The sequence below is a fragment of the Eubalaena glacialis genome, chromosome 4 (assembly GCF_028564815.1).
Source record: "Eubalaena glacialis isolate mEubGla1 chromosome 4, mEubGla1.1.hap2.+ XY, whole genome shotgun sequence".
Classification (NCBI taxonomy): domain Eukaryota; kingdom Metazoa; phylum Chordata; class Mammalia; order Artiodactyla; family Balaenidae; genus Eubalaena; species Eubalaena glacialis.
Genome location: NC_083719.1, coordinates 173570144 through 173595642, shown reverse-complemented (window position 1 = coordinate 173595642; position 25499 = coordinate 173570144). Strand labels below are relative to the sequence as shown.

General features: G+C 55.6%; 2 protein-coding genes across 3 annotated transcripts in view; one reads left to right on the top strand and one right to left on the bottom strand.

The window, feature by feature from the left end:
• Positions 1–23299, top strand: part of UPF1 (UPF1 RNA helicase and ATPase) — a 36045-nt gene extending 12746 nt beyond the window's left edge. Inside the window, exons 2-24 of one of the 2 annotated variants that reach the window (XM_061190205.1) lie at positions 1605–1747; positions 3348–3437; positions 5761–5928; positions 6352–6532; positions 7664–7825; positions 8453–8537; positions 8722–8820; positions 9313–9421; positions 9596–9755; positions 9859–9977; positions 10439–10603; positions 10699–10813; positions 11426–11569; positions 11965–12178; positions 15265–15382; positions 15785–15941; positions 16157–16299; positions 17441–17615; positions 18180–18261; positions 19779–19940; positions 20075–20292; positions 20637–20759; positions 21457–23299. In XM_061190205.1, coding sequence (XP_061046188.1) covers positions 1605–1747; positions 3348–3437; positions 5761–5928; positions 6352–6532; positions 7664–7825; positions 8453–8537; positions 8722–8820; positions 9313–9421; positions 9596–9755; positions 9859–9977; positions 10439–10603; positions 10699–10813; positions 11426–11569; positions 11965–12178; positions 15265–15382; positions 15785–15941; positions 16157–16299; positions 17441–17615; positions 18180–18261; positions 19779–19940; positions 20075–20292; positions 20637–20756 — 3129 coding nt within the window. In that variant the 3' untranslated portion in view covers positions 20757–20759; positions 21457–23299. Of the gene's footprint in view, positions 1–1604; positions 1748–3347; positions 3438–5760; positions 5929–6351; positions 6533–7663; positions 7826–8452; positions 8571–8721; positions 8821–9312; positions 9422–9595; positions 9756–9858; positions 9978–10438; positions 10604–10698; positions 10814–11425; positions 11570–11964; positions 12179–15264; positions 15383–15784; positions 15942–16156; positions 16300–17440; positions 17616–18179; positions 18262–19778; positions 19941–20074; positions 20293–20636; positions 20760–21456 lie in introns of both variants that reach the window. The other variant, XM_061190204.1, reaches the window with a different exon arrangement.
• A 378-nt stretch (positions 23300–23677) lies between these two features.
• GDF1 (growth differentiation factor 1) lies at positions 23678–25492 on the bottom strand. Its single transcript, XM_061188616.1, has 2 exons — positions 25146–25492; positions 23678–24482 (listed from the first exon to the last, which is right to left on the bottom strand). Exons 1-2 carry the CDS (start codon positions 25468–25470, stop codon positions 23695–23697), a joined length of 1113 nt encoding a protein of 370 aa, XP_061044599.1. The 5' UTR covers positions 25471–25492; the 3' UTR covers positions 23678–23694.
• Positions 25493–25499: the final 7 nt, after the last annotated feature.

Genomic DNA, 25499 nt, shown 5'->3' with positions numbered 1-25499 from the left:
GGATGGTGGTGGTGGTTGCGCAACCATGTGAATGTACTTAATGCCACGGAACCACTTACAATTTTTTTAAAAAGGGGATCAGGGATTTACAAAGAGGTGCTTGTGATGATGTTAATAATACTATCTTCATTACATTAAAATCCAAAAGTTGATACTGATTTTTCATTTTTGAAAAAAAAAAAATTTCCCCCAAACAAAGCATACAGTCTTCTTGCATTTAACCTGATTGTTGCCTTCTGAAAAAATGTTGGGACTTCCCTGGTGGTCCAGTGGTTAAGACTTCGCCTTCATTGCAGAGGGTGTGGGCTCGATCCCTTGTTGGGGAGCTAAGATCCCACATGCCTGGTGGCCAAAAAACCAAAACATAAAACGAAGCAATATTGTAACAAATTCAATAAAGACTTTAAAAATGGTCCACATCAAAAAAATCTTAAGAAAAAAAGATAGTATATTAAAGTGGTGGCAGACACAGTGAAATGGGGTTCTGATCTGGCTGAGACCGTTACAGAGACACGTGTTCCTGTAATGGGTTCTTGGCTTCCTTGACAACCCGAATGCACCTTTGGAGTTTCTGGGATGCCCCCCCCCCCCCAGGAGACCCATTGTCCTTAGGCCCGTATAGGTGACTGGAGCAGTGGACAGGGAGTGGCCTGAGCCGACCCCGCATGGCGTGGGTGTGGGTTTTGGTTTCCCAGCTCTGCGTGGCAGGCCAGTGTCTGATCCCGTCTCACAACTCAGAGAAACCTGGTGCCTGCCCTGGGGCTCGTCACTCCTTCCCGTCTTTCATCGCATGATGCTTCCACTGCTTGACCCAGCCTTGTGTGGGCTGTGGCCCGTGGGGACCACAATGGGGACTGCTGGCTGCTGTCTGAGGAGGCAGTTCCTGGGGGGGCAGCATTAGGAGCGCCTGTCTCCCTCGGACAAGGTGAATCTGTGCACCCGTGAATGGATGTGTGAGCTCAGCAGAGGTGCTTGTGAAATTCATCGCTTAGTTATTTAAAGTTGCCTATTTGTATGTTTTTGCTGTTATGACATATAAAGGGTACATTTAATAAGATTGTGTCCTGAAACTGGAAGATTATCCTAACATTCAATTTCTAATTCATAATTAAGAAGGGCTGCCTTCTGGAGAGGGGAACTGCCAGTGAAGGAAGTATGTGGACTAACGAGAGAACTGCATTCCCACATCTGCAGGGGTCACAACCTTTACTTCTGGTGCTTAGGCTTTAAAGGAGGAGGACCCTTGTGCAGCTGTCCGCAGGGGGGGACCATACCTGGTTTGTAAAAAGTCATCTTGCTTCTTGTGGCCCTCAGCTTCCTGCTTGTAGTCATGGCGCTGTGGCTAGATGGGGTTGGGCCTGGGTGTGCAGGTGGCAGGGCGGATGACCTCAGCCACCTGTGCCCTGTTTTTGGCCAGGTAGGTTTGATAGGGAAGAGGAGAGTATGAAAAGTCAAATCAGAAGACGCTGAACTGTCGCACAGTAGAGAGCAGGCCAGTGCTTCACGGGAAGGTTGCCATGACTGCTCATATGGGGAGAAGCCACGTGCCTGGGCTGAGGCCCGGAAGCTGCAGTCTTTCATGGTGACGCTGCCTTCTGCCATAGGTCGGTGGACCTGAGGGCATCCTGCAGAACGGGGCTGTGGATGACAGCGTGGCCAAGACTAGCCAGTTGTTGGCCGAGTTGAACTTTGAAGAAGATGAGGAAGATACCTATTACACGAAGGATCTCCCCATACATGCCTGCAGGTGAGCACCTTCAGCGGAGGAGAGGACTCGCCTCCCAGAGCATCCACATTCTATATGCATTTGCTAACTTTACAGGGGCCCCTCTAAGACCATGGACTGTGACACTTGGAAACTCTGTCCTTGGGAATAAGGAGGTTGCTCAAGCCTTTGTACACACATAAGTCCCTATTACTGGTCAGGCGAATGGGATCAGCACCCTCTGTCATCCCTCATTCTCCCAGCTGGAGGGGGAAAGGTTCCCCTTCTCTGCCTTCCTCAGGCCCTTGGGTTGTTACCCGGTACCTGCCCCACTCACTTATCAGAAAGAACTCATCACATCGGGTGAGCATTTGGAGGGTGAATAGAGCAGCTAAGATTTCTCTTACAAAGAGATTACTGTAGGCTTCTTTAAAACATCTGCCTCCTTGTTGCGTTGAAGATTCCTGAAAAATTGGAAGTGAGTAGTCAGTGGATAGACCTGCGTGTTGACCAAATTTGGAATTCTCATCTAGAGGAGGACCCACCCCTTGTGTTTGGACTTACTCTTGCTTTTTTGTTACACGCACATGAGGAAATTGAGACCAAAAGAGGTGAAATGATCTTGCTTAGGGCACCCCGCCAGGCAGGGCAGTGGGCCTGGGCCTCTACTCAGCTCTGCCTGCCCCTTGGGCACGCTGCCCCTCTGAGGTCTGCACCCATCACGGGACAGAGGGCCGCTCTTTTCCCTGCTTGGTGGGCACACTTTTTTACTTTGTTGGCTCTTTGTTCACTCTCATTTACAGTACATTTTTACATATGTATTCGCGTTCCTGTTATGTACCAGATATGCCTGTGAAGTGGTCCTGGTGAAGCTGCAGGTCGTTAAAGTCTGCACACCCCCTCGCACTCCTGCCGTCCCCGGGGAGTGGAGTAGGGAGAGCCCCCTGGCGTGAGGTGTTGCAGGGAAGGTTCTTGGCCAGAGGACATTCTCGTTTGAGACTTGAGTCTTGGCTTCATCCACGTACAGAACTCTGTGGAGAGCCAATATTTTTGTTTTTGGTGTGTTGATTTTCAGAAAAGGGAGGCCAGGGGGCTCTCCCTAGGTGCTCCTTGCGAGCTGAGCTCAGTCTGTACCCCAGGACCCTCCGCTGCTGGGTTGAGCTGAGAGTTCCCAGGAGCACGGCGCCCTCTGCTGGAGCATGGGAGGCACTGTGAACGCAGCGTGGTCTCAGCTTACCTTCTGTGTGCCCAGAGCTAGGGATGCTGATTTCCCTGCTTATAAGTCACAGTTCCTGAAACTTCAGGCCAAGGGGAGTGACTAGGTCACCTGGGGGGTTTTAGGACTCCGTTGTTGGGCTCACCTGGCACCTTGCACTGCTCTCACCCCCCCACCTCACCCTGGAAGGGGCTTTGCTGCTGTCTGAGGAGTCTCCACAGCACCCCTAAACCCTTCCCTGCGTTCACAGGGTCAGGAAGCCTCTGCAGTTAACTGATTGGATTTTGTTAGTGGGATCGTTGGGTTTGAGTATGTGTTTAATGAAAAACTTAAAAATGTTGTAAGAGGAAAGAATTTTACATCCTGCCAAATTAAAACCAGAGAGTGGTCTTCTAGCTTTAACTGTTGATGTTTTGACTTTTTTAGTTACTGCGGAATACACGATCCTGCTTGCGTGGTTTACTGTAATACCAGCAAGAAGTGGTTCTGTAATGGACGTGGAAATACTTCTGGCAGGTAGATAATCAAACCGCGCATGTGTCTTTAATCAGTGCTGTGCTCAGATTTGTGTGTAAATTATGGAAATGTTGAAGCGAAGCACAATATAAAATCACGCTAACAAACCTGGTTTTTTCCCTCCTCTGTGACTGGTTTAACTTGAAACAGATGGTGGTGTGTGAATGCCTTAATGTATTTACCCTTGATTTATTCTCTGTGGTTCTTTTTATTATGCAAGTAGGGTTGGCTTAATTCTCTTTCCCAGTTTTTATTTATATTTTTCTGCAAGATGAGCTCCTGGCACGCCCGTTCATCTTCATTACTGGGTGCCTGGGGAGGATGTTCCCAAGACAGTAATGGGCATCCATGGGAGCCCCTTCCTGAGAAGGCTCCCTCTGGCCTTAGCTCATCAGAGCAGTCCTGAGGCTAATATGGGCCAGATCCTGAATCATCAGATTAAATTAAGTTCACTTGACCGTCGGCTCTGGGCTTCCCTTCCTGCTGTTGATCAGCAGCAGCTGTGACTAGGTCCCTTGTTTTGTGTTTGGGGTGAGACCCGCATTGTGAGGGTGCTTGGATTCCAGGGGAGAGTCCGTTTGGCTAAGCTCGAGTGGTGAGACTCCTCAGCCTCCACCACTGGCAGGGGTCTGGTCCTGGTGGCTCCTCCAAGGCTGCCGTGATGTGCAGCGACTCACTCCATTACCACAGGGAAGCAGAGCAGAGTCTCCGTGGGACAGGGATCCAGGTCGCCTGCAAGAAAGCGGCATCTTCCTCTGAGGTTCATGTTTTATAGAAATAAAGTGACAAAATTCCGTAGGCAGCTTTATTTGTACAGAGCCCGTACCCTTCCTGTGCCTTTGGCAGCCGTGGCTGAGGACACAGAATGGTCAGATCTCGTGTCACCTTGGAGTTAGTAATGCGAATTGTGGGGTTCTGAGTGAGGCAAGAAAGGGAGCTGGTGTTTTTTAGAGATTTGAAGGGAAAAGCATCTTCAGGGTACCCAGAAGAGACTGGTATACCATTTTCCGAACGTTCTGGGTAATTATAAGTGTTAACCGTGTTCGCATTAGTTCCTCTCCTGCAGGAAAAGCAGTTAAATAAAACTTGCCTTGGCTGGCAACCCCAGCTTCTGGTCAGCAGAGCCAAGATCAGGGAAGTGAGTGGAGGGCCTCTAAGAGAAAACAGACTCGGCCAGCCAGATTGTGTGTTCTGTGCAGGGTCAGACTGTGAAGGTGATGGGACAGCCACTCGCCTTCAGGAAGCTGCCAGTGTAATGGGGTGAGGTGGGCCTAGAAAAGACAAGAGGAAATCACTGATCCTGGTAGAAGGCCCAGGGGTGACGGGGTGGGGGGAGGGGTGGCTTTGGAGGTACGGAGAGCAGTGATGATTAGTTAGGTAATCTGACAGTCTTCGTGGGGCCAGAGAGGATTCGGATGTTGGCATCTGAGCCGAAGCTTGCAACAGGAGGGGTTTCCCAAGGTGATGTGAGGGCGGCAGCAGGGAAGGCTGGAGGCTTGGCAGGCATGCTCAGCGTGTGACAAACCTGCAGCCAGGCTGCAGATCGCTGGTGGGGCTGGGAGGGCTTGAGGCAGAGCCGTGCACCACCCGTGGGCCCTGAGTGAGGCTGGCGTGGCGGAGGGTAGAGTTTGGTGGCTGGGGCACTCAGGCCCTGGTTTAGGTGAGCCGTGTCCCGGAAATGAGAAAGGCGTCAGAGCCCTGGCCACGCGCAGCAAGGAAAGAGCTGAGGCGGCGGGGCTTTCAGATCGTTCAGGGCTGGCTGGCCCTGTGCTTCCGGAGAGTAGCCCTGAGCCCCACTACTCGGTATTTTTTTACTGTCCTCAGGTTTCTAATACATTTGGTTATCAGGTTTCCTGGCCTGCAGCAGATGAGGAGGGTTGTTGCTCCTGGAAGCAGGCACAGGGGCCGTGAGAAGTGACTTTGAAAGGAGCAGGAGAGAAACTACAATGAGCAGAGGAGCAGTGAAAGGGGCGAGCCTCCTGCCTCTCCAGGACAGCAGCCTTGGCCCCAGCCTTAGATTCACTTAGGTCCAATAAGTTGGATTTAAGAAAGCAGGAACTGGGGGGGAGAGAAAAAAGCAGGAACTGTGTGAAACATGTTAGGAAAGTTTTCCTTAAAAATGGTTCAAGTCGGATTGATTTTTGTGCTCAGTGGGGAGCCAGTTCAGGGGCGGGCTGGTCCCCCGGGATGCCAGATGGATGAGGTGTGACCAGTCCTGCTAATGGACCGTGAACGGTACCGGAACTTTTAACGGAGCTCGAAAATTGGAAGTGGTGAAAAGCCAAACTTTGGGTGTTAACTATTTATCATTTCCTGGTTTCAGCCACATTGTAAATCACCTCGTGAGGGCAAAATGCAAAGAGGTGACTCTGCACAAGGATGGGCCCCTGGGGGAGACGGTTCTGGAGTGTTATAACTGCGGCTGCCGCAATGTCTTCCTCCTCGGCTTCATCCCCGCCAAGGCTGACTCGGTTGTGGTGCTGCTATGCAGGTGAGGGCGGGGCCGCGATTTCCCTGGGGGACTGCCTTTCAGCCCCAGTCGTCTTCCCCAAAGACTCAGCCACTCCATGGCTCTGACTCCATGGAGCTTTAAAATAGTTTCTGCCGACTGACGAGGTGTAAGGAGGTTCGGGGGGTTGGGGCTTGTTAGAGAGCTAGGAATGTCAAGTAACCCTTTTGGGGTGTGTTCTGGTTAAATCATGAAAACAATTCTGTAAAAGCAAAGTCTGTTCTGAGCTTTAAGAGTTCAGAGCTCAAGTGTGTGGGGAGACGCAATTTATTGCTAACAATTTAAAGGTAATGTGATCATACAGTAAAATGTAGGGAACGCCCCTTTGAGGTTAAAGGCAGTAAGCCTTTGGGGGGCTGGAGGTCATCCTCACCTGGGCTCTCCCCGCCCTCGGGGCTTCTGCAGGCAGCCCTGTGCCAGTCAGAGCAGCCTCAAGGACATTAACTGGGACAGCTCGCAGTGGCAGCCCCTGATCCAGGACCGTTGCTTCCTGTCCTGGCTGGTCAAGATCCCTTCTGAGCAGGAGCAGCTGCGGGCGCGGCAGATCACCGCCCAGCAGATCAACAAGCTGGAGGAGCTCTGGAAGGTGAGGGCCTGCTGGGAGTGCACATCCATCTCGGCACCAAGTGTTGGGGGGTGGGTGGAGAGGGGAGCTGGGGGTGGTGTCTCAGAAACAGGAGATTCCGGAAGGAGCTCGAGGGGGACTCTGCAGCCTCTACCTGGAGTGGCCCTTCGAGCTCCTTCTGGAAGTGGGACCGAGGGCGCCACGGGTACCTCCCGCCAGGCCTCTGGGAAAGGAAAGCTCCGGCTGTTGGAATTTTTCTCTTCTTGCTGAGGGCAAGGGTAGGTGGTGGGAAGGAAGTGGATGGGAACTGGCCATTGGTGACTGTGTGTGGACATGTCAGGAGGAGCCGGGCCTGAGTAGACAGACAGGACTGCGGGTGCACTCTATAAAACCTGGTCGGGCCTGTGACGCATCGGAGCCAGGGCGACACCAGGCTGGGGGCGCGCGGGATTCCTGCCCTGCCCACAGACTGTTTCTCCAGGGAAGCCCATCTCTGGTTCTGGCTGTTTATATTTTTTGATAAAGTTTTAGTAACTAGGCTAGAAATTTTAATTAGGCACCCATATAATCAAAGATGTGAATTTATCTTCACTTCAAGTGCAAGTCAAAATATTTTTAAAGGACAGTCCAGCAAGGAACCTTTCCACCTTGATTTTCAAGTTGCCACAATTGTTTCACTGTTCCTGTTTGTATCCAAACAGCCCACATACTGTTTTGTCCCTGCCAAGAGAGTGTGCGTTTCTCCTGTTGGTGCAGCATAGGATCAGGAGGAAATGGGGAGGTGGGCCTTCCTTTCTGTTTACACAGCCAGGGAAGCCAGTAATCTTTCTGGCAGCCAGGAAGAAGTGTAATCTCTCCCAGGTCAGGGGCTAGGCCTTTGTTGGAGAATGCAGCCATCTGATGGTATAAGTGTGTCAGGGCTGTGTACCTGGGGTGTCCACCTCTGTGTGCCACGTGGACTTCCTGATATGAGGGCTCTCCTTACGGGGTGGACACCACCGACCACCGGGTGCCCTTCTCTGCATCAGCCCAACATCAGCTCGTTCTGAGAAATGGTGGGTGTGACTGTGCCTCTGTTGACTGGGGCGCTCGCATATAGTTCATTTTAGAGGTGAGAACAGGGAAGAACGTGGTACCGTTCTTGTCCTCTAGGAAAATCCTTCTGCCACCTTGGAGGACCTCGAGAAGCCGGGAGTGGATGAGGAGCCGCAGCATGTCCTCCTGCGGTATGAGGATGCCTACCAGTACCAGAACATATTCGGTCCTCTGGTCAAGCTGGAGGCTGACTACGATAAGAAACTGAAAGAGTCGCAGGTGATGTGGTGTGTGCAGGAGGGTTTGGTCATTTTAACAAAGCATCTCTCCTAAGGTCTGGGGAGGGTGGTTTTCTCTGCAGACTGCAAATGCTGACGTGGGCCGAGGCCCAGCCCCTGAGAGACGGAACCGTGGATTGAGGACAGGCCTGTGGGCAGACGCCCCATCACTCAAAGCCAGACACCCGCCTGGGTGTTTTCTGATTTTAAATCCAACAAAAATTCCTTACAGTTGGGTTTGTAGCCTTTGCCACAGCCATGAGAGTCAGACCTCAGGAGCCCACAGCACACTGAGGACACTCCTTGTGCCCGTCCCTCGGAGACTGTGCATAGGAAGCAGGAGCCCTGAGGCTCACGAGATGTGTCCTCAGCCATCGGCTTCCTTCTCTCCCTCCGCAGCCCACAGAGAAGCCGCCTTCAAGAACAGACGTCATGTGGGGGTCTCCTGGTCGTCCTGTGCAGGTTTCGGGGTCCTAATGACTTCTCTCTTGGATGTGCCCTTGTTGGTGTTTCAGGCTGTCCGGTGCTGCTCACCATAGGGCACGCACCTGTGGAAACCCAGACACAAGGAGTCCAGGCCTGTGTCTGTGTTGCAGGCTAACAGGGCTCTTATTTTTTATGTGCTCAGACTCAAGATAACATCACGGTCAGGTGGGACCTGGGCCTTAACAAGAAGAGAATCGCCTACTTCACTTTGCCCAAGACTGACTCTGGTAATGAGGATTTAGTCATAATTTGGTTAAGAGGTGATTTTAAGTTTTAAAATATTTGTGACCATAAGTAGCATAAAATTCCTAGTTTCACCCTTGTAAAGTGTCCCTTAATTTGAACTCTTCATGGTAGCGTCTGTGGCGCATGTGAAAACTCTTAACTTTCTTGCTGTCTTTTCCCTGTAAGACATGAGGCTCATGCAAGGGGATGAGATATGCCTGCGGTACAAAGGGGACCTGGCGCCCCTATGGAAAGGGATCGGCCACGTCATCAAGGTCCCTGATAGTATCCTTTGTGTAAAAAAGGGCTGGCACAGGCACTGTCTGCCCAAGTCTCTGACGAGCTTGTCCTGAGCACAGGAGACCTGCGTGGGGGTCACCGCTGAGAGCAGCCTCGGGGCCTCAGGTGGAGGGAAGGGTGTGTACAGCCGCGGCTGGAACGCGCTTTCTTCAGGTGTCCTCTGAGGGGGCACCATTTATATAAAACTGATGAAGAGAGCTGCTTAGGCAGAAGCCAGGGTGCTCCGAGCTATGTGCCTGAGGGCTCTGCGGAAATCCACACTCAGGGCCTGGAACCTGGGCCCTGGCCTTGGCTGCTCCATGCTGGGTGCTCGCTGCACTGGCCCCGGACACGGTGGGCAGAATCTGTCACTGAGAACATGGGGCTCTGGCTGCGTTTTCTGTCTTTGGTGCAGAGGAGGGTCTGTCTCTTCAGTAACAGAGTGAGGACTCCTCAGAAAGGCTTTTGACAAGGATGAGACTTAACTCGGCGGCATAGATTATGGCGACGAGATCGCTATTGAGCTTCGGAGCAGTGTGGGTGCACCCGTGGAGGTGACTCATAACTTCCAGGTGGATTTCGTGTGGAAGTCAACCTCATTCGACAGGTATGTCTGCCTCCTTCCCAGCCTCTACTTCCCTGCATCTACTTTGCGGTCACCTGCCCTTGGCGTGGCTGCTGCCTCCGGCGTCTCCGTGCTTCTTCTCCTCGTCACAGAGGGGCAGGTCTGCACAGCAGCTCCACGGTGGTGCGTGCCACTGACCTGGAGCTTTCCTTTCAGGATGCAGAGTGCGTTGAAAACCTTTGCTGTGGACGAGACCTCCGTATCGGGCTACATCTACCACAAACTGCTCGGCCACGAGGTGGAGGATGTGATCATCAAGTGCCAGCTGCCCAAGCGCTTCACGGCGCAGGGGCTCCCTGACCTCAACCACTCTCAGGTTCTCACCCGCCCCGGGGGCAGGAGGGTCCCGGACTGCAGAGCCTGCCTGGTGAGCGGCCCTCCGCCGTGTCTACACCCCTAACGGCCACTTGTATCTGAAGGTTTACGCCGTGAAGACTGTGCTGCAGAGACCACTGAGTCTGATCCAGGGCCCGCCGGGCACAGGAAAGACGGTGACCTCAGCCACCATTGTCTACCACCTGGCTCGGCAAGGCAATGGGTAGGGCTCTGCACAGCCCAAGTCGGGGAGAGAGGGAGGCCTGTCTTCCAGGAGGCTTTGGGGCCTGGGGTGTCTGGCATGCTGCATTCTATGCCGTTTATATTAGATCTGGCCTTTGTGGTTGCTTTTAACAAGCAAACCTGCCATTCTTGTAAAGGCCGTAGTGGGTAGGTTCATCCTGGATTGTGTTGTGCCTGCGTGCACCTTGGAGCTTTGAAAGTCTTTACAGTGCAAACAGGAGGTGAGGATGTTGGACTCGGGTGTTAGCAGTGGGTTGCATGAGTGGCGTGAAGATCAGGAAGCTCCAGACCATCTGGCTCTTAGCTCCTTCAGCATCGTGTCACTCCTGGCTTTAGTCTTAGAGCTTGAGCTAGCTCCACTGCCTATGATTCAAAACAACAGTCTTGGCTAATTAGACTTTCTCTGGACGAGCACTGACATTTGCTCACATTGTGTTGAAGGCCCGTGCTTGTCTGTGCCCCAAGCAACATAGCCGTGGATCAGCTGACTGAGAAGATCCACCAGACTGGGCTGAAAGTCGTGCGGCTCTGTGCCAAGAGCCGAGAGGCCATCGACTCCCCGGTGTCGTTCTTGGCCCTGCACAACCAGATCAGGAACATGGACAGGTGGGTGTCGGGTAGCCGGCCGTAAGCGAGGTGTGTCTCCCCTGGGCAGGCCCTGGCGGCACACGCCTCCCTCTCACGCGCCCCTGTGTCTGCAGCATGCCGGAGCTCCAGAAGCTGCAGCAGCTCAAGGATGAGACCGGCGAGCTGTCGTCTGCGGACGAAAAGCGGTACCGGGCCCTGAAGCGCACTGCCGAGAGAGAGCTGCTCATGGTGAACTCTCCCGCCCTGCTGCCGGGGGGACTGGCCTGGGCCTTTGGGCGTTTGTCTTGTTCACTTGGGCCAAAGGACCTGTTTGGACACGTTAAGTCCACGATGGCACCTTTAGTTAGTTTGCTGTTTTGCATTTGAGGAGAGAACTCTGATACCCTCCTCCATATGCTTTCTCTGAGATCACACAGAGACATCTTGTTGAGGTAGATTCCACTCCCCGACAGCCTCCCTGCTGCTGGGATCTTGAGAACCTGGTCCGTACCCGGGGTGGGGCAGGGGGCAGGTCTGGAGCGCCGTCTCCTGCTCTTTGCTGATGAACCAACCGAAAGTGGATCTCAGCCTGAGCATGGTGTCCCTGGCTTAGCGCTGCCCCTCAGAGGCTGTCTCAAGGCACCAAGCTCTTTCTTAGGCATGAAGCCCAACCACTTAGGATCTCGAAAGTTAGGGTCATTGCACCCTGGACAGATGTTGTCAGGGAGGGACCACTTATTTCCATAGTTGCTGAGGAGGGCGTGGACCGGAACGGTGTGTGTGCCCCGTCCTGCCTGCTTGTGGGATCTGGGAACATTGACTGTGCAGGTGCCCTGATGCCTGGCGCACTCTCTTCCCCAGAATGCAGATGTCATCTGCTGCACGTGTGTGGGCGCCGGGGACCCGAGGCTCGCCAAGATGCAGTTCCGATCCATTTTAATCGACGAGAGCACCCAGGCCACCGAGCCAGAGTGCATGGTCCCTGTGGTCCTTGGAGCCAAGCAGGTGGGCCACAGCCCATCCATTATAGTCTTGTTTGAAAATTGGTGTGCATTCTCTCCTGTTCCAGTTCTGTGTAATTCTTAGTGCTGGGGGTTTGTTTTTAAGTGTCCTGTGGTGCTGTTTGATGCCCTGGCAGAGCACAGAGGGATGCACAGCAGGCCCTTTGAGGGGGTCTTCGAAGGGTGGACTTGGCACAGAGTGCCTTTGTGTGGGTTCTGAGTGCAAGTTTGCGTGTTTCATGTATGTGGTGGGCAGTTTTCCCACCCCCAGTCCATATCTTGCCACTTGAATTCACATAGCCGGGTGGTTGTGTGGACCCTGGCCCTCTTAGTCCCCTGAGTGGGCGTCTAGGCTATTCCATGCTTGAGCTTCTTACCTGTGTGGGCCTTTCACCACAGCTGATCCTCGTGGGTGACCACTGCCAGCTGGGCCCCGTGGTGATGTGCAAGAAGGCGGCCAAGGCCGGGCTGTCCCAGTCGCTCTTTGAGCGCCTGGTGGTGCTGGGCATCCGTCCCATCCGCCTCCAGGTCCAGTATCGGATGCATCCTGCGCTCAGTGCCTTCCCATCCAACATCTTCTATGAGGGCTCTCTTCAGAATGGTGTCACTGCAGGTAATACTCGGCCCAGAGTGGGGGGCCTGGGGAGACAATACCTCCTGTCACTTCCTTCTTAAGTGGCCTTACATGGTGACTGCTTGTGGGTAGGGGACGCCTCAGAGAGATGCAGTGGTCAGTGGGACAGAACGTGCGCTCTGGAGTGCACTCTGGGACATTCTCGGGGTGTGGGCAAGGGGGAGCCCGCGTCCTCGTAAAATTCAGAGTCACTATGTGAGAATCCCCACCATTGGCGCGTCACACACAACACACAGAAGAGGGGGTGGCAGAGCTGACTGCCCGTCCCGCTCCTTCCTCTTATCGGTGGTTCTCAAAGTCGGGGCCCTGGGGGTCTCAAAGACCTCTGCACGACCAAGGCCAGACTACTTCTGTAGTAACACTGGGACATCGTGCGCTTTTTGGCTGTGCTGACACTTGCGCTAATGGCGCAGAAGCCGTAGCATGAGTCAGCGGTGCGACCAGGCTGCTGTGTGTCGTCACCACCGCACACCTGTGGCAGGCACCATCCTGGGTGCACAAGCGAAGAGTACGCAGTTTACTAATCCCTGAGTGCACGGTCTTGTGATTCTGTGTGTGATGGGAGAGGACGTTCTCCTGAGAAACTTGGCAGGGGTGTGAGGTGCTTGAAGGAAGGACTCACACACTGGTTATACAGACTGGGGTATTTAGCAGGCGTTTTCCCAAAAGTGACCAAAGCGAGCCTGTGGCTTCAAGGAAAATAACTGAGAATATTCATCATCAGTGATAAAATCTGAGAATTCACACCAAAATTAGAATTTTGGAAAACCCATGTCCCCTATCATGAGCTGATCAAGTCTTCCCAGTGCTGAGTGGATTTTCTGATGAGATCTTTGGTGGTGACAGATGTCAGGTGCGTCAGCCTTTGGAAGCTCTGCCTGACGGGGTGAGCAGGCACTTGCCATTCCAGTGGCCAGCAAGGGTGCTCCCAAGTCACTGGGGGGTCAAAAGCCATGCAGGTGCAGGGCAGAGTAGAAAGGCCATCGTCACTGACCCTGCAGGGTGACCTCCCGTCCAGCTTTCCTGTAGAATCAGGGACAGAATTGCACAGTAGTAGGAAAGGTCATAAAACACGCTTCCCTTTTCCAACCACGTGCATCTGTGACCATCCTCACATGCTGCAAGGGCTCATGGGAGACTGGGAACAGGAGTAGAGTAAGCTGGATAGTGAAGTGAGTTGCGAAAATTCACTAAATATATATTTTAGTGGAAAATACAGTTATTTTTCATTAAAAAAAATTTGTAAGTTAATATGTTTATCTTTAAATGAATTTTAAAATATTTTAGATTTCTGGGTTTTAAAATACAATAAATATCAATAGATGTAATCCACAAAAACAATAGCTGTTTGAACTCCTCAACTTTTCAGAGTGTAAAGGGGTTCTGAGAGCAGCATTCATTCAAGAACCACTTAGTATCTCGTTAATGCCAACAGCCTACCACGTCAGCCTTGTTTAGCCCACGTTATAGGTGAGGAGACTGAGGCCGAAAGTGTGCGTGCCTGGGCAGGGCCACACGGCTGCTGTGCAGTGCAGTCTTGACACTTAGAATGCTGCTGGTCTGTTGGGTGGTGGGGCTAGAAAAGGCCAGGACATGAGAAGCTTGTTTGTGATTCTCTGACGCGGTTGACACTTGTTGGGAAAGCCACCGCGTAACCCTGATTCACACCCTCGCCCACCTTGCTCCACCTTCCTCCATGGCGTCGGCTCCATAGGGCAGGGGTTGGTGGTGGTGGTTCACTGCTGAACCATCAGTGCCCGGGATATAGCACCCCATGAGTATATTTTTTTAAACTCTCTACTGAAGTGTAAAAAAGTGCCCAGATCCTAAGTGTTCAGCTTAGTGCGTTTTCTCTAAGTGAACACACCTGTGTAACTAGCACCTGCATCTAAAAGCACAACCTGACCAACTCCTTGCAGCCTTGAAGTGACCCCTGTCCAGGGCAGTACGGGTGCCCGCCCAGACCCACGGGCTCAGGGTAGCCTGACATCAGTGGTGGCGGGAGTGTTTACACCACAGAAATTGCCCAGCATTGTAGATTAGCCCTCACCTTACCCCCAGCAGGTGGTTAAACGTTTGCCAGCAGCGAGCGGGTCACCAAGCTTGCCAGCCACTGCCCTTGCTTGAAATGTTGAGGCTTTGCCTCATTTTTAGCTTGACATGAAAGGGATCATACAACGTGTTCTCATGGGTCAAGCTTCCTTCATCAGTGTTAGGCTATTTTCATGCAAAAATACCAGTTTTCTTAACACTAATCTGATTAGGTACAACTCCAGTCAGAATTCCCAAAGGTGTGGGTGGGATGTGTGATTTGACAAGCTGATTTTTTAAAATTGTAAGGACCAAGCACCCAAGACGAACATGAAGAGCCTGACAAAGGTGGCAGCTTGTACTAGAAGATGTCAGGAGTTACTGTAAAGCTGTAGTCGCAGAGACACTGGGCACAGTGCCCAGGATAGAGTCCAGAGGCAGACCCATCTGTCGACAAGCCCTGGTGTGTGACAAGATGGGGTCAGCTCAACAGTGTAATTCTTTTTTTTTTTTTTACCGCACCACGCGGCATGTGGGATCTTAGTTCCCCAACCAGGGATCAAACCTGCACCCCCTGCATTGTGGAAGTGCGGAGTCTTAACCACTGGACCACCAGGGAAGTCCCAACAGTGTCATTCTTAAAAGCCAGTTGTAGGGGCATATGAGTCCCTTAAGGTACATCATAAAGCTTCTGGAAGGAAATAGAATATCTTTGTTACCCTGGGGCAGACACAGGTTTCTTAAACAGACTGCAGAAAGCACTAACCAGTGAGATCTGTTCAGCCAGTGAGCCGGCTTCGTCCCAGACACGGTGCCAGGTGTTCCTGGGAGTTTCGGTCAGAGGACGTACTCGGTGGCCTGCCCCGGGCCCGCAGACCTGGGTCTTTTGCCTGGAGCCTGCGGTTTCCTGCCCTGCCATGTGCCTGCCCAGGATGGCATGGCCTCCACTCAGCTCTCCACCTTAGCTCAGTCCAGACTGCCTACACTTTCTTCTCTGATAGGATATTCTCTTTTTTTCTCCTCTACGATGACAGCGGATCGTGTGAAGAAGGGATTTGACTTCCAGTGGCCCCAACCGGATAAACCGATGTTCTTCTACGTGACCCAGGGCCAAGAGGAGATTGCCAGCTCAGGCACCTCCTACCTAAACAGGTAGGCAGAGACTCATCTGTGGCGTCTCCTGGCTTCAGTGATGGCTTGTCCAGTGACTGCTAACCTGTGGTTTTGTTTAATGTGGTGGTGAAACTTTTCCTTGTCCCCCTCATCCTTATTCTGTTCAGACACTTAAACCAGCAGCCTATTTCCAAGCTCATCTTTTCAGCGTATGTTTTTATGTTGAGCAGATCCTTCATAAGCCCACGTGTGAGCCTTTCTATCCCTCATGACTCCCTTGGTAAAGGATGGGCAGCCCAGCCGTGGCCGCACTGGGCAGGGCCTTCACAGGGTTGTGCTGGAGGCGGAACTGCCCCTGAGCCTCCCACAGCCTCCAGCCTTGGTGGGGGGTCTCAGGAGCCCACAGATGGAGCCTGGGAAGTGAAAACCTGATTTTCTTAGGACGGAGGCTGCAAATGTGGAGAAGATCACCACGAAGCTGCTGAAGGCGGGCGCCAAGCCAGATCAGATCGGCATCATCACGCCCTACGAGGGCCAGCGCTCCTACCTGGTGCAGTACATGCAGTTCAGTGGCTCCCTGCACACCAAGCTCTACCAGGTGCGCGCGCCCAGTCCGGTCTGCTGGCTCCTACCCCAGGCACTGACCTTTGACCACCTTGTAGCAGAGGCGCAGTGAGCCGGTGGCCAGCACCTAGGGGCTCTGCAGGCTTCAGGTCCCAGGCTCATCGCTGGGATTTGATGGTGCATCTTAACACCAGGCTGAGGGGTCCTTGAAGGAAGCCTATTGGCTGACCATGACTGTTGCCCCTGCAGGAGGTGGAGATCGCCAGCGTGGATGCGTTCCAGGGCCGCGAGAAGGACTTCATCATCCTCTCCTGTGTGCGGGCGAATGAGCACCAAGGCATTGGCTTTTTAAACGACCCCAGAAGGCTTAATGTGGCCTTGACCAGAGCACGGTACGGAGGACTGAGTCCTGTTGGGCCTTGCTGGTGGCTCTTCTTGCATAGGAGTCCTTCTGAGGCGCTGGGAGGTGTTGGCCCAAGAGGCTGCTCAATGCCTGGTTCTCTTCCTATGAATTCTCGTACCCCAGCTGCACCCTGGGCTGCGGCACAGGGCATGGTAGAGGGGCTTCGCCAGTGCTAGCAGTCAGAGGGCTCCCAGCAGCAATTCGGAAAGAACGTCTCACTCATGAGTTGTCTTTGTTTCTGTGTTCTGGTGGCTTTCTACGGCCTCAGTCTCGAAGGAAATTCCATCCCAACAGCGGAGTGTCCCTGTCAAGTTGTTTAATCCATGAGTCTAATGTTTTAGTCCTATTTGCCTTGTTCAGTTCTGGAATATAACTTTTCTGAAATGGTGCGGGACCCAGAGGGCAAGGTGGACCCTGTGTTACCCCCACGTAGCACCAGACAACAGCCACCATCGTACCAGCCCCAAGCTGGGCTCACGTTCGCATGTTGGTTCCTTCCCCACTGAGGGCACCTTGGTTTTCGTTTGTTACCCCATTTGTTTGGTGGCCAGCGTTGGCGGGGGCGGGGGTGGTCCCAACACAGCTTGATGAGTGTGAGCATCCATTAGCAGCTCAGCTTGGGCCTCGAGAGTTACATGCCCGGCCCATCAGGGGTCCTGAAGCCGCTGTGGAGCCTGCCTGGGCCACTTATGACATAGTGCCCAGGAGGCTAACTCATGGTTGCAAACAAGGAGACTCATCTCTGAGCTCATCGGCCCACAGAGGTGTTCTGACATCTGGGCTCCACAGAAATGTGCCCTCAAATAAACCCGAGTGTAGGCTCGGCAGCTTACAGGGTGGGCTCCAGTGAAAGTCACCTCGGCTCGCAGTTACCCACCTGTCCCCAGCCTTCACGGCGGGCACTGGCACAGGCAGGGCAGGTGTCTGGGCAGGGAGGTCGAGGGTGGCCCCCAAGGCTCCTGTGTGGCAAGAGGAGGGGTGCGTGGTGGGCGGGGTGCCAGGAGAGCTGCCTGGGCACCTTTTACTCTGGACTTGGGTTTCGAGTTTGTTTGCTCTTGCCTTGGACCGATCTGCGTAGTGCTCTGCTCACTGTAGCCCTGAGCACGGCGCTCTGTGCCCACGTCTTGCAGATATGGGGTCATTATTGTGGGCAACCCGAAGGCCCTGTCCAAGCAGCCGCTCTGGAACCACCTGCTGAACTACTACAAGGAGCAGAAGGTGCTGGTGGAGGGGCCGCTGAACAACCTGCGGGAGAGCCTCATGCAGTTCAGCAAGCCCAGGAAGCTGGTCAACACCATCAACCCGGTGAGTGCCGGCCGCGGGCAGGGGGCGGTGGGGGGGGGGTGGAGGAGACTGCTGGGAACTCCGTCCTCCCCAAGCCGGTGTTCTGGGCACGTGGCAGTGAGCGATGGCAGGTGTGACTCGTGACGAGTGCGAGCTGAGGGTGCGCCGAGAGTGTCAGTGTGTGAACAGGAGCCGTGCGTGCCGGTCTGTCCCCACGGAGCCCCCCACGCCAGGTTTCCCCGCTGTTCTGAGGCCTTTCTGGCCTTGGACCTCATGGGATGCTACGTCACGGGTGGCACCTAGGGGTCAGACCCAAGCAGTTAGGGAACTTGGCAAACCCAAGGTGCTCTGGGGGCCTAGGGAGTGGATGCTGCTTGAGCTGAAGCCCAGAGACGGAAATGTTTGGCAACAAAGACCAGGTCAGGCGAGGAGGGGCAGGCAAGGCCCAAAGCACACAAGGCCCAAAGCCGGCAAGCCTCGGGGTAGTCCTCGGTGCTGCCTGGCCACCTCCCAGGCCACCAGATCTTTGGAAGTTCTTCCTTGTGTCAACATGATAAATTCCTCACTCATCTAAACCCTTTGCAGGGAGCCCGCTTCATGACAACTGCCATGTATGATGCCCGGGAGGCCATCATCCCAGGATCGGTCTATGACCGGAGCAGCCAGGGTGAGTCTCTGCAGGGGACCGGCTGGGCCCCACAGTTGTTGACCGTTCCCACGCCCACAGCTTCCAGCCCTGTTACTCCTGGGGTGGCCTCCCAAGCCTTGGTCCACAGAAGCCTGCCTGACAGAGTTTTCTCAGCTTCCCTTGTCAGAAATCAAATAACTGGTCTTTGGCCATTTCTAAAAAACATGTTTTTAAAATAACATAGCTCAATGGACAGCGGTTTCTCAACAAATACCGCAGCTCAGCCAGTTTGCCCCTGTGCTCGCACCCTACCCTGCCTGCCCTTCGCTCGCCTTCTCAGTGGGGGTGTCACACCCACCGCCTCATTTCAGGTTTCGCAGCTTCCCCAAGCTTCAGCTCCATCTGTCAGACCTCAGGGTTGCGTGTGCCCTCTTTTCCTGTGTGAGGCTTCTGTATGTACTGAGGCTGAGCCTTATCCTGCTGCCTGGGACGACTCCTCTTGCCTGAGCCAGTCTGTAGACGGTTCCCATTCATCCCCCAGATCCCTGCCTCCTGGGACCCTTCCCTGCACCAGCCCCCATGGAGGGTGACTGCCTCACCCATGACTCTGTGCCACCTGCCCGAGTTTAACATTGACCTTAAACCTCTCATGTGCTTGCCATTCACCCTGAGGGCAGGCGCACCCCAGCTGCTCCTTTTCCACATTAAATTGGCAAGGCCCCTTTCCCTGCCCCAGTGTTCTCCCTGTCCCTGGGCTCAGACAGGGGATTGTGTTTTTTTGTTTGTTTTTGTCCGTTTAAATACTTATTTGTTTATTTACTTTTATTTGGTTGCTCTGGGTCTTGGTTGCGGCAAGCGGGCTCCTTAGTTGCAGCACGCGAGCTCTTAGTTGCAGCATGCATGTGGGATCTAGTTCCCTGACCTGGGATCAAACCCAGGCCCCCTGCGCTGGGAGCGCAGAGTCTTAACCACTGTACCACCAGGGAAGTCCCAGGGATTGTGTTCTTGAAGAACAACAGATCTCTTATCGCCATATCTGACGAGTCCCCGTGTGGCTGGGGGTTTCCTGGGTCCAAACTTCATCCCTGATGCCACCGTGGGTCTGGCTACACCCAAGGTTGCCCTGGGGGCTTTTGCTTTCAGTGAGATCTGCTGGTCTATCAAGCTTGGGCTTTTTCTTTTGATTGGGGAGTGGCAAGGTGGCAGTGGTAGCATGTAATATGAATATAGCATTTGCCATAAAAGGGGCTTTTTTAAGAAATTAGAAATGCAGTGCGGTTTCACTTTTTCAGATCCCCATGGGCCAGTGATTCTCAGAATCCCCTGAGAGAAAAGGTGCCTTCCCAGGCACCAGCCTCAAGGAGGCTGTTGGGCGCAGGGAGGGGGAGGGGGTTGAGTTGTGAGATTCTGCATCAGGTGACTTTGCTGTTAGGGACGCAGCAAGAAACGCTGGGGCAGACAAAGCAGTGACAGGACCAAACACACTTCAGCTGTGGGCAGGCACCAGACTCATCTGGATGCAGTGTGATGCCTGCCGTTCACCTTGTGTCTTGTAGGCCGGCCCTCGAACATGTACTTCCAGACCCATGACCAGATTGGCATGATCAGTGCTGGCCCCAGCCACGTGGCTGCCATGAACATTCCCATCCCCTTCAACCTGGTCATGCCGCCCATGCCGCCACCGGGGTATTTTGGACAAGCTAACGGGCCAGCCGCAGGTGAGCACCGAGTGGCATCCCATGGGGAAAAGCAGTTTGGCCTTGGAGTTTGTTCACATCCAGGCTTTGAGCAGGAGTGCTTGTCTGTGAGGCTCAGAACCTCCTTCAAGGAACCCTGGATGGCTGTCTTTCAGGCCGGGGCACCCCAAAAGGCAAGACTGGTCGTGGGGGACGCCAGAAGAACCGCTTTGGGCTTCCTGGGCCCAGCCAGACGAATCTCCCCAATAGCCAGGCCAGCCAGGATGTGGCGTCACAGCCCTTCTCACAGGGCGCGCTGACCCAGGGCTACATCTCCATGAGCCAGCCCTCCCAGATGAGCCAGCCCGGCCTCTCCCAGCCTGAGCTGTCCCAGGTGAGCCCTCTGCCACTTTAACTTGAGACATCTCCCACCCACAGAAAAGTCAGACCAGCCCAGGGAGCCCTCTTCACACATGCAGACCTCATGACACTCACCCTTAAAGACCTTAGCAGGGGGACTGTAGGTCTAGAACATTCCATCCACAATACTGTCCTGGGTAGCGTGTCTCCAATGGTGAGGTAACCAGTGTGGGTTTCCTGCCACTTAGGCTTGAGGATAAGTTTCCAGATTATTCCCTGCGGCTGGTGATGGGCTGGACACAGAGCAGGTTCTCAAGGCTGGGAGGGTGAGTGCGCATCCTTCGACTGGGTGCTCATCTCTCCAACCTTGTCTTCCAGGACAGTTACCTTGGAGATGAGTTTAAGTCACAGATTGATGTGGCGCTGTCGCAAGACTCCACGTACCAGGGGGAGCGGGCGTACCAGCACGGCGGAGTGACGGGGCTGTCCCAGTATTAGAAGGCAAGCTGGCCTCTGGAGGAGGTCTTCGCTGGGATCTGGACTTGTAGGAAAATTTGGGAAATGTGGGAGTCTCAAGTCGTTGAGTGGCCAGCGCATCCTGTCACCTGTCACTCTGGGTCCCTGCACCTCTGCTTAGTGTCTGGGGGTTGTGAACTTCATGCACACCGTCTGTGCCACGGTCCTCTCCAGAGAGAGTCTTAGAGCTGCTCCTGGTGGGCAGCCAGGAAGTGGACGCACCCCTCACCCTGACAAGGCAGGTCATGAGGTTGGCGAGGGCCCCAGCTCCTAGGTGCACGGGTGCCTCTGGGGCTGCTTCTAGGTGCCCACGAGGGCCCTGCCTCATGGTTCTCCATCTGTAACGAGGCCGAGCAGGGCAAGCATAGGCCTGGGGCTTGCCCCTCTGCCCCTTCCTGACTGTGTGCAGGGAAAGTGGGATGCAGTGATGCTGGGAGAAGGGGTGCACCGCTGTTGAACAACACAGGCTCAGCAGCCTTAACTCTCGGCTGCCTTCTCTCCGGGTGGGAAGTCATTGGTCTGGGTACCCGGCCGGCCTCTGAGGTCACGTTTAACACATGAGGACGCAGGTGCCAAGTGGAGTCGGGGAGAAAGCCCCGTCCGTGCCTTCCGGGCCAGGCCCGGGAGCTGCCCCGGCTCCCACTTTCTCTGAAGCCTCTTGCCCTCCCTCCCTCCCCAACAGGTGGCAGCGGAAGAGCTAAGCTACGTGGCTTAGTCCATCAGCATCTTATTCTGGGTAATAAAAAATAAAAATAAATGGATACCTGTTTTCCACTGCTAAAACTGAAGCACCACTGTGAGCAACAGGAGAGGGAGAGGAGTACCCGAGGGAGAGGAGCCCGAGACAGAGCGAGCGCCCACTGCTGGCACGTGGCGGCGAGGAGACGGAGAAGGGAGAGCGGGAGGTGGGGCGGCCACGGAGGACCGCCCGCCAGCGAGCCCCGCCAGCCCCGCTCGCCGAGGAGCCCAGCGCTCGCCCGCTGCGTCCACACCTGGGTCTGCGACCAGGGCGGAGGGAGGAAGACCCTCATCTCAGAGTAGCCCTTTCCTCTGTTCTTTTCTTTCTTTTTCTCTTTTATTGAAAGGGGACTACGTTTTAGCCGGAAAAACTACGCGTTTCTGTGCCGAGCAGGCTCCTTGCGATGGCGGCCGTGCCGGGAGAGCCCCTCAGAGTGTGGGTTCTGTCCACGCCGGCTCTGATATCGCCGCACTCACGCTGCCTGTGTTCTAGGAGGGTTTTCATTTAAAGAAAATATGGTGGTTTGTGTTTTTCTGTTTGTTTTTTAAAGATTCTTTCAAAGGAGTACTGAAAAATATGCTTTCCTGAATTTGTCTCTCAAATCTTAGTGGTGGACCTGGGAGATGCGAGAAGCTTCCAGAAACGAAGTTTAAACATGCCAAAACAACTCAAGATTAGGATCAACACCTGTGACGGGAGGAGGATTTTTTTTTTTTTTCAGTTTTAGCTTCCAGCAGCTTCTCCCTGTACGTCAGGGCGGTGAGGGAGCACGGTCCCGGGCCGGGCAGGTGACTCCGTGGTCTCTGCTGGACTCCGAGAAGCAAAGCGCTTCCCGTGTGCCGTGGACTCGGCCCCGCAGGAGGGGCCTCGGCAGGACTGGCCGTGAGGCCAGAGGGCGGGAAGGTGGCTGTTCCCTGGCCAGTGGCTCCTTCCCCAGGGTCCTTCCTGAGGATTTGGTGGAAAGCACCAGCCAGGAGGATCTGTCCCCGTCCCCAGGGAGACTCCCACCGTCCCTGTGGCCAGTTAGGCTCACTGAATGCCCCGTCCCCTCTTGTTCCCCACCCTACCTGACTAGTTTGGAGCCCTTCTACCTGCGGGCACAGTTTTGATGAGGTGGGGTCATTTTAACTTTGGCGGGGAAAGGGAATACGTTTCTGAAATAAGTTGGTTCTGTGCCGAAGGGCTTGAAGGAGTTGTCACATCACGTGGTACAAGGGGGCCTCTGCCTGGGTCTGAGTTGCAACTTGCAGTTATTGTTGCTGGTGGAGTCACCCCCAGCTCTTCGCACACTGTGATAGGGATTAGCCTCCCTGGCGGGACCTAGTTGGGGACTGTCTAACCCTAACCCTGCCTATCCAGGCCCTGATGACCCTGACCCCCAGCATCCCCCTCCCCATGTGCCTTATCCCAAAGCCTCCAGATTCCAGCTGGTACATGGGAGAGATGGGGGACACACAGGCCACCTTCCTTCTGGCAAGGCCTCTTATTTATTACCATTGCTGTAGTGCTTTCGGTTCCCACTTCTTTTGGTAGCTGCATAGAGTTTGGATAGGTTTTTGCTATGACCGCTTGTGCACCGTCCCCATGGGTGATACACCCACCCACCCTGTTCTGTTCCTTGGAATGCTTTGCCTCTGCTTTGTGCTGTTTGCTTTTTTCTCCACCTTAGCAACAGTTGCTATGAGTCCCCCAAATCAAGAAGCATCTGTACCAAGGCAATGTAACTTTTTGATTTTCGGTCAATTTGTTTTAACTTCTTTTGTCACCAATAAAATCTTAATAAACAGCTCTGCATTCACAGTGGGGCTGGATAACTACAGGGGGTGGCAGAGCACTTGGTTTGGGGTTCTGCCTGGTTGGGGGTGGGGGATTCGGGGCCACCTCAACGGCAAAGCTGAGACGGGCCAAACCTGTGCAGCCAGGGACCGGAATGGGGGAAGATGGGCCTACGCAGGGTCAGTTCCTGGGGCCCGTGTGCATTAGATGTTAGGCACCCTAGAGATGGGTTCTGGGAAGGCTGGGCCGGCGGCGTCACTGTAGGACCCCCCCCCAACCACCATCCTGGTGGTTGATGGTGATGGACATAGCTGCTTCCCTCCCCACTCCCAGGTGACAAGACCCGAGAAGACAGCAGAGCAGACCACGCAGTGTTTATTGTTGCCCCCTCCCGCCAGCCCCCGGTCAGCGGCAGCCGCACTCATCCACCACCATGTCTTCGTAGTGCCGCAGTACCACGTTGTCGCTGTTGTCGAAGAAGAGCACGGAGATGGGCGACAGGCGCGCGGGCACGCAGCAGGGCAGGCCGGCGGCGGCGCTAGGGGCGGCCGCGTGCATGAGCGCGCGCAGCACCGCGTGGTTGAGCGCGGGCGTCCCGCCGGGTTCGGACAGCGCGGCGGGCAGCCCGCACTTGCCCTGGCAGTAGTTGGCCAGGAAGCCGCGTGGCGCGATGACCCAGCGGTGCCAGCCCACCTCGCGGAAGCTCACGTAGAGCCGCCGCGCGCGACACGCGCCCCCGGGGCCGCCGCCCACTGCGGGCTCGGCCTCGCGCCGCGGCCGGGCCAGGGGGTGGCACAGGCGCGGGTCGAGGGTCACCAGCAGCAGCGAGGCCTCGGCCAGGCTCGCGCAGGCGGCGGGGGCCCGGGAACGCAGCGCCAGCGTCAGGCGGAGGCTGCGCGGCGCCGAGGCGTTGCGGGCCCAGGCGGCGCCCAGCAGCTCGGCGCGCACCGGCATTCCCAGGGCGGGCACCGCCTGGCGGAGTACCACCTGCCCGGGGCCCGCGCCCACCGGCGCCACGCTCAGCTCCCAGCCGCCCGCCGTCCCCGCCGTCGCCTCTGCAGCCGCGAAGCGCAGCTCCAGGCGGGCCTGGCTCGGGCGCTCGGCTGGCTCCACGGCCGACAGGTCGAAGACGACGGTCCACTCAGGGCACAGTCCCGCAGCTGAGGGGGGCTCCGGGGGCCGGGCGGCTGCGCCTGGGGAGGAAGGGAGAGGGCTCGGCTGGCGCTGGGTCCCCACTCGGTGCCGACCGGCCCGCGAAGGGGTCTCGGTTGGGGACAGCGGGGGAAGGTGAGCGACCGGAGCTGGGGGGCGCACCATCTGTTAGAAGGCGTCAAATGGTGTGAAGCGGCGGTGGGTGAGGGAGATGGAGTGGGGGCAGGGCATCACTTGCAAGGAAGAGGCCCCGACCAGTGTAGGGCGGCCAGCCCGCCGTTGGGGACATAGGCGGGGGTGGGGAGGTGGGGGGGGGGGGGAAATGAGCGAACGCATGGGGCCAGTGGGGAAGCGATGCTAGGGCGGGTGGCATCTGCAGGAAGGCATCAAGTGGTGTGAAGCGGCAGAGGGGGTGGGATGGAGTGGGGGCAGGGCTTCAGCTGCAAGTAAGGGGCCCTGCTCGGTGCAAGGGAGCCTGGCCTTCGGACCACTCCCCCACCCCATCCCCTGTCCCGGCAGGTGTCCACGCGGAGGAGCTGAGGGAGTTCAGAGGCCCAGGTTGCTTGCGGGCTGGACGGGGCGGGTGGGGACCCTCAGGGCTCTCCGGCCTTCCTCACGCGCCGCTGGAGGCTCGTGGCGGGCTCGGGACGCCCAGCGGGGTATCGGCCTCCCAGACCCACGCCCCCAGCGCAGACCCCACTCACCGCGGTCCGGGACGTGGCGCACGATGTTTCCGGCGACCCCCAGCTCCTCCACGTGGCACGGCCGCAGGGTAGCCCCCAGGGGCGTCCTCCGAGGGCCCGCCCTGGCCTCCTGGTGGTCCCGGCGGCGGAACAGGCGCCACATGACAGGGGGTACGGGCCGGGACTTGGGGGCGCCCCGGGGCACGTCGGGAAACCCGAGAGCCTGGAGTAGGGCGGCGGCGGGGCCCGGGGGCGCGGGGGCGCGGGCCGGGGGTGACGAGGGCAGCAGCATGGCCAGTAGGAGAAGAAGGACGCGGCGGCCCGGACGCCGGCACAGCGGTGGCATCTTCGTCACAGGCGGCGGCCGGGCGAGTG